At 44.2% G+C, this 7,933-nt stretch overlaps 1 protein-coding gene across 3 annotated transcripts in view; it reads left to right on the top strand.

Moving 5' to 3' along the window:
• Positions 1-2,610: 2,610 nt before the first annotated feature.
• Positions 2,611-7,933, top strand: part of SRSF4 (serine and arginine rich splicing factor 4) — a 28,296-nt gene continuing 22,973 nt past the window's right edge. Inside the window, exon 1 of one of the 3 annotated variants that reach the window (XM_003800765.2) lies at positions 2,611-3,039. In XM_003800765.2, coding sequence (XP_003800813.1) covers positions 2,933-3,039 — 107 coding nt within the window. In that variant the 5' untranslated portion in view covers positions 2,611-2,932. The remainder of the gene's footprint in view (positions 3,040-7,933) is intronic. The other 2 variants (XM_012812011.2, XM_023507442.1) reach the window with 2 other exon arrangements.

Here is a 7,933-nt window from a genome sequence, read left to right on the forward strand (position 1 = left end):
AATAACCAGGCGCTGTGGCGGGTGCGTGTAGTGTCAGCTACTTGGGAGGCTGAGGCAAGAGAATTGCTTAAGCCCAAGAGTTTGAGGTTGCTGTGAGCTGTGACGCCACAGCACTACCCCAGGGGGACTGAGTGGGTCTCTGTCTCAAAAATAAATAAATAGATAATTAGCTGGGAGTGGGGAGGAGCAAGCATCTGTTGTACCAGCTACTCAGGAGGCTAAAGTAGGAGGATCGCTTGAGCCCACAAGTTGGAAGCTGCAACGAGCTATGATGCCACTACACTCTAGCTTGAGCAACATAGCAAGACCCTGTCTCAAAAAAGCCAAACCAAAAAAAAAAAGCTGAGTGAGGAAAGCCTTTCAAACTATAACACAAAATCCAGAATAAAAAAAATAAAGGATGGGTAAATTCGATCCCATAAACATCTAATGTTTAGGCTCGGCGCCTATAGCTCAACGGGCTAGGGCGCCAGCCACGTACACCTAAGGTGGCGGGTTCGAATCCCCAGCCCGGACCCGCCAAACAACAATGACGGCTGCAACCAAAAAATAGCCGGGCGTTGTGGCGGGCGCCTGTCGTCCCAGCTACTTGGGAGGCGGAGGCAGGAGACTCGCTTGAGCCCAGGAGCTGGAGGTTGCTGTGAGCTGTAATGCCACGGCACTCTGCCCAGGGGGACAGCTTGAGGCTCTGTCTCAAAAAAAAAAAAAAAAAAAAATCTAATGTTTATGCCTAACCAAAAACACTCTAGGCCCTAGGCAAAGTCAAAAGTCAAACAACAAACTAGGAAAAAATACTGGCAACTCATTAAAGAACTGATTTTCCTAATACATAGGTGAGTTCTATGACTCAATAAGAAAAATGGGCAAAGGATATTAACGGCCACAGAAAGGAAAACATCTTAAACATATGAAGAGCCTCACTTTACTCAAAATAAGGTATTTGTAAATTAAACCACCTGGAGATACCATTTTTCACCTATCAGATAGGCAAAGATCAAAAAGTTTGTTAACAGGATGTTGACTAGGACATGGGGAAACACACTTATGGAAAATTGAGCAATATCTATCAAAACTACACATGCCCACCCCCTTGGAGCCAAATAGCCTACTAGGAGAAACAGAACCGGCATATACATATATACAAGTTCTTTGACTGCAGCTGTTGTCTTAACAAAAGGTTGGAACCAATCTCAATTTAGTTAAATTACTGCATTTAAGATGGCATGAGCCATAAACATAGTCCTGAGGTTTGTACTCCTATGGAATGATTTTCAAAATGCAGTATACTGTGTTAAGTACAGAACTACTTACATTGTATCCTGCTATTTGCTTTATATGGGGAAATTAACTGGAAGGACATTTAAGAAACTGTGCCTCTGGGGAGGGAAACTAAGCCACTGTCCGACAGAGAAGGGAAAACCTTTCACTGTGTTATCATTTGAACCTTGCATTACCCTTTCCAAATATAATTTAAAAATAGGGCAGCGCCCATAGCTCAGTGCATAGGGCGCCGGCCACATACACCGAGGCTGGCGGATTCGAACCTGTCCCAGGCCGGCTAAACAACAACTGCAACAAAAAATGTAGCTGGACGTCGTGGCAGGCGCCTGTAGTCCCAGCTACTAGGGAGGCTGTGGCAAGAGAATCGCTTAAGTTTGTGGCTTCTGTGAGCTGTGACACACTGGCATTCTACCAAGGGAGACACAGTCAGACTCGTTTCAAAATAAAAACAGGCCAGGCACAGTGGCTCACGCCTATAGCACTCTGGAAGGCCGAGGCAGGTGGATCGCCTGAGCTCAGGAGTTTTGAGACTAGCCTGAACAAGAGCGAGACCCTGTCTCTAAAACATTGCCAGACATTTATAATGAAATTTATAATAAAAAATTGCCTGGCGCCTATAGTCCCTGCTACTTTAGAGGCTGAGGCAGGAGGATCACTTGAGCCCAGAGCTTGAGGTTACTGTGAGCTAAGACGCCAGGCACTCTACCAAGGCGACGAAATAAGACTCTATCTTAAGTAGAATTTTAAAAGCAAGCAAAGGAACAAAACCTCTTTGCAGTTGTAGGTAAACGGAGTTAAAAGAGAACCATTATTTATTGAGCTTCTACCCCGTTCGAACCACTTCCATATATACTAGCCCATTTAGTTTACCCTGGTAGCCTACTGAGGTGGCAGAAATAGGTTAGATTGATCAATTTACTAACGCCTAGTCTAGCTTCAAAGCTCCAACCTTCTCCACTTCTCACAATGCTTCTATTTAATAAGTGTCTTATCTTAAAAATAATATTGGTATAACTTATTGCACGCTTAACGATATCCCGAAAGTTTTACGTGCTTTATGTACCAATTCTCATATAATTCTCAAGACAACTCCGGAAGGTAGGAATCACTATCCCCTTTTATAGAGAAGATAAAGGAGGTTCAAAGGCATCGCACGTAATGTGTTCAAGGTCACGGGTACATAAACGTTTGGAACCTAAGTTTAATTCCAAAGCTCCTACATTAAAGCCGAAACCACACCCGGTTCAAAGGACAAAAACAGGAACGCACAGTCGGCGCCGGGAAGAGCGGACACTTCCGGCCGGAGGAGCTAAACAGGCCGCGTTACGTGAGCTCGCGAGAGGACGTGCCGCAGCATTGCCTGTCGATCACTTGGCCCCGCCTCACGCCAGCGCGCCCCCGGGCGCGCTCCGCCCCCAGCCCTGGCCAGGCGGGAAGCGAACGCGCGCTCCTTCCCGTTACCCTTCGCCTAAGGGGAGGGCGGGGGGGGAGCGGAGGCGCGCGCTCGTGAGCTACGTGCTCGCGTACGTCGCCCGGGTTCTGCGTCCGTCCCGCCGCCCGCCCGTTGCCGCCGCCGCCGCCGCCGCGCTCTCGCTTTGCCGGCCGCCGCCTAAGGGGGGCTGGGGCCGGGGCCACCACCGCCGTTGCCGGGATGCCGCGGGTGTACATCGGCCGCCTGAGCTACCAGGCCCGGGAGCGCGATGTGGAGCGCTTCTTTAAGGGCTATGGAAAGATCCTGGAAGTGGATCTGAAGAACGGGTGAGGAGGGTGGAAAAGGGGCCGACCGGGTGGGGAAAGAGCCCCAGTGGTGGCTAGGAACCCGGAGAGAGGAGAGGGACGCCTACCCCACGCGGAACAGCTACTGGCCTGGTCTGGGTCCGCCATAGTGGCGGCGCCTCGGGGGCGCGGGTAGGCCCCGGGTTCCCACTGCGCCTGCGCGGGTGGGGGTGGTAGAGGGATAATGGAAGCGATGGTGAGGATCAGAGTGGGACCGGTAGAAGGAAAACCCGAGTGGGGTTGGGACTCCGGACGGGAGACACAACTCCAGGGCGACTGGGAGGCCTGGGTTTTCTCTTTCTAGGCCCTGGTTTGTCTCCGGGTAGAGACCGATCTTTCCCGCTCTGAGGACTCCTGGAAATAAACAGGATTTCCTGCTCCCTTTTCACCTCTTCCCCAGTCTAATGGATCAGACAGTCACAACCCGTCTTTCCTGGGAACGGAATCTCTTGAGGGGGGCCCTTTTTAGACTTGCCATGTGCCACACTCGTTTGGGCGGGAGACTCCAGTTTGAGTAGTCTATTGACACTTTCCAAAGTATCGTCTTGCCGTGCTGAAAGCTTTAACCGTTCCCTCTACAAGGGTAAATTAAAGTCTTAACTCGTTATCTTTAAGACTCCGTGCAGAGTTTCCATGCTGTGGTTTCCGTTCTTTAACGTGCCAAAAAAATTGCTTGCCGTTGTACAAATTTTTTGAGAATAGTGGCCGCTCTTACTAGTATCTGCGTCTACTAGTTAAAGCAGATGAAAACACATTTAATTACTAACTTACTGCCTCCCTGGGAATGGTCTGTTACTTGTATTCCTAATCTATTTTGGCAAAACAGGACCAGTATAAGCAACAACTTTTAGGGAAAACAAATGAGGGATCAGGCCTGGAGAAAATATTCAGCAGAGAAAACTGTAAACCAGGAAATGTTAGGACTTAGATGACATGGATAGAAAAGTAAAAAGACTAGGGACAACATTTTAGGGCTCTAAAGCATGTTAGAAGAACCCTTGGCTTTTAAAGATAAAATTACTGCACTTTATGTCAGGTCGGATATAACTACAGCTTGCTCCCCAGTGGAATACCAGCAACTTTTCTTGAGATGTTTTGAAAGATACGTTTAATTTGCACATTTGAGGAAAAATAGTAGCTACAATAGTCTCAAGTTATTATTTAGATTTTAAAAAACATTTTCAATTGATTAGGAAAAATCACCCTCTTTCTGAGGAGATTGTCAATTTTTAAGAATTATTTTAGAGTAAAAGCCTTAGAAAATTACTCATTTTGTACAACGGAACTTCAGTTCTTAAGGAACAAGGCAGGGAGTTGAGGGGGTGTGTGTGTGTGTGTGTGTGTGTGTGTGTGTGTTGATAATCCAATTTTCTTCAGAGCCCAGCTAAGTTGACAGGATAATTTCATGGAAAAGGCATGGGTCAAACTCTGGCTCTACCACTTACTATCTATGAACAAGTTATTTCTCTGAACAAACCTCATTCACATGGACAAAGAAGATTAGAGATAATAAATGTAAGGCATTTGGCTTATAGTAATAAGTGGTAGCTGTAATCAAAGGGATTTGACCATAACAATTGGGAGACAGCTTGTTAGTGTTTGATAACATTAAGCATGTTTGGTGAGATCTCTTTTCTAAGGTTACTTAAGTGATAGGAAGCAGGAAATGGTGTGTTAATTGGGAAACTGGATAATCAACTAAGTGTATCTATAGCCCACCAATATGCCTACCTACCTCTGTGATAAATAGAATCAGGTGAGGAGGCAGGAAAACAAGTTCTGTGCTTAAGAACACAAATTAAGCATCATGACATGTGCATTTTAAATTAAATACTTGCTTTCTTTGAACTTAAGTAAAAGGTAAAGGGTTTGCTTGAAAAAAATTGTTAGAAATACGCTTTGAAGAATGGATTGAGTAGGGCTTGAAATGAAAGTATCTGGCAATAGTATATGTCATAATTGGTAATGGGTACGAGGTCCAGTAAGGAGCACTGGAGGGAAATACTTTGGATTGAGCCGTGTGAAGGATCTAGAACTTAAAGTATGATAACTGAGGATAGTGGATCTCCTTACCAAGAAGCATCTTTCAATATATCTAGATTGTGATTAATAGTAGTTGAAACTTAAAAGCAGATTTGGGGTGGATAGGGCTTTGAAGAATTGGTGGATTTCAAATTTGTGGAAGTGAGATGTATCAATAGAAATGTTAGGCTACTAGCTCGGTGCCTGTGGCTGAAGTGGCTAAGGCACCAGCCATATACACCTAAGGTGGCGGGTTCCAATCCAGCCCGGGCCCGCCAAACAACAATGACGGCAGCAACCAAAAAAAATAGCTGGGCGTTGTGCGGGCGCCTGTGGTCCCAGCTATTTGGGAGGCGGAGACAGGAGACTCGCTTGAGCCCAGGAGTTGGACGTTGCTGTGAGCTATAATGCCACAGCACTCTACCCAGGGGGGTAGCTTGAGGCTCTGTCTCAAAAAAAAAAAAAAAGAAATGTTCGGCTGAAGGGTATGAGTAAAGTTTAGAATTAAATAAGGTGCAAAATGCTTGTATAATAGAAAGATGACCAAGTGAGGAAGATTTGCTTTCCAAGGGAGATTTAGTGTCCAAGAAAGGATTCTGTGGACCCTCTTGGAATTTGAAAAAGAGGTATATATAAGTTTGTTCATTAAATGCCATTTTATTGTGCCAGGCAACCCCAATCTAGATTATCTCTATTGTAGAGAATTTTTAGAAAGATAGTTCCATTTGAGACCATGGACATGATATAGACCTCCCTAGGATCTAGACATTCCAGATCCCATTAGGGTCTCCTATGTTCCTATCTGCTGCTTAAAGTTCAGCAAGAGCCACTTGGAGGAAGAGGAGTGAAGAGGGAATCCTAGGTATATTCTCCAAGAAGCAACAATATTAGCAGCACTTACCACCTTTTAGCTTTTTGGTAACTTTTTGAGACCAAGTCGCCCTCGGTAAAGCGCTGTGGCATCGCAGCTCACAGCAACCTCCAGCTCTTGAGCTTAAGCAATTCTCTTGCCTCAGCCTCCCAAGTAGCTGGAACTACAAGCACCTGCCACAGCACTCAGCTTGTTGTTGTTGTTGCAGTTGTCATTGTTGTTTAGCTGGCCTGCTCCAGGTTCAAAGTCACCTGTCCTGGTGCATGTAGCTGGCGCCCTAACCACTGAGCAACTGGTGCTGAGCCCTCTGTTTTATTAGTGTTTTTATTTGTTTTATTATTTGGTTTTCTTTTTTGCCAAAAAACTTATGCTTTTAGTCATAGATCTTTATATCTTAATTTTTCATATTTTAGTTAAAAAACCTAGCACATCGTAAGATTATTTTATCTACCATGTAGCTAGAATGAGAAATCCCCAATTGTTGAGGGTTTTTTTTTAAGTTGGTTAAAGTCAGCAGAGTTTCTGTTGAATTAAAACTTTGAACAGAAACTCTGAAACTATAAATTTTAGAACCTGTGTTTAATATTAAAGTGAATAGCCAGAATTTTAAGAGGATTCAGGGGTTTATTTGAGTTTTCATGGTATTATTACCAGAAAATTTTTGCTTTCACCCTTGTTTAAAATTTTCTCAAGTAGAATGCACCTTAATTTTTTACATATGTAGTTTAAGACTCAGTCCAATTTTTATTCTGCTTGTCCCTGATCACTGGAGAGCTTTGTTAGTTAGGCCTAGGTTACAAGGCTCGGCTGTTTTTTGAGATGAAGTCTCACTCTGGCTCAGGCTGGTCTTGAATCTGTGAACTCAGGCAGTCCACCCACATCAATCTCCCAGAGTACTGGGATTACAGGTGTGAGCCACCACACTGGCTCAGTAATTTTTTTTTTTTTTTTGAGACTAGTAAAATGCAGTAGTTAGAAGGGAGGGCAAAATACTAAATACTTTTTTAAAAATTAAAATGTTTAAAGGCAGTGCCTGGGCCTCAAGGAGTAGGTTGCCAGCCCCATATACTGGAGATGGTGGGTTCAAACCTAGGTCCAGCCAAAAATAAAAAAATTTAAAATTAAACAATCTAGGAGGCAGAGGCGAGGAATGCTTAAAGATCAACTGAGATGAGCTTGAACAAGAACAAGACCCCATCTTCCCAAAAAGAAAAATGAGCCGGGTGTGGTGGTAGGCACCTGTAGTCCCCGCTGCTTGGGAGGCTGAGACAAGAGGATCACTTGAGCACAGGATTGGAAATTTAGTGCAGGGAGCTATGATAAGGCCACTCTACTCCAGCCTGAATGACAGAGCAAGACCCTATTTAAAAAATAAAATTTCTGGCTCGGGGCCTGTAGCTCAAGTGGCTAAGGCACCAGCTACATACACCAGAGCTGGTGGGTTCTAATCCAGCCTGGGCCCACCAAACAACAGTGACAACTATAACCAAAAAAAATAGCCAGACGTTGTGGTGGGCACCTGTAGTCACAGCTGCTTGGGAGGCTGAGGCAAGAGGATCGCTTAAGCCCAAGAGTTTGAGGTTGCTGTGAGCTGTGATGCCTAGGTACTCTACCCAGGACAACAGTTTGAGACTCTGTCTCAAAAAAATAAATAAATAATAAAATTTCTATAAGGAGGTCATCTTGTGACCTTTAATGCTCTTCCATTTACTCTGCCAAAACTAACAGATTCAAGAAGTTTTTTACAGAATTAACTTTTTGATGATTAGAGAATAAATGTAGGTTCGTTGTAGATAATTTAGGTATGAAAAGCATAAATTAGGAAAGATATATCACTAAGAATCCTTGCAACATAGGTTGTATTATCTACAAATTTATATCTTTTTCTACTTAATTTACCTCATGTATTTTTCTATTACATCAAAATCTTCCCTAACATTTTAGTAGCTTTCAGTCAATGAATCCCCAACAATTTAAAAAAAA

Source organism: Otolemur garnettii, unplaced genomic scaffold (genome assembly GCF_000181295.1).
Source record: "Otolemur garnettii isolate 467f Iridium unplaced genomic scaffold, OtoGar3 scaffold00184, whole genome shotgun sequence".
Taxonomy (NCBI): Eukaryota; Metazoa; Chordata; class Mammalia; order Primates; family Galagidae; genus Otolemur; species Otolemur garnettii.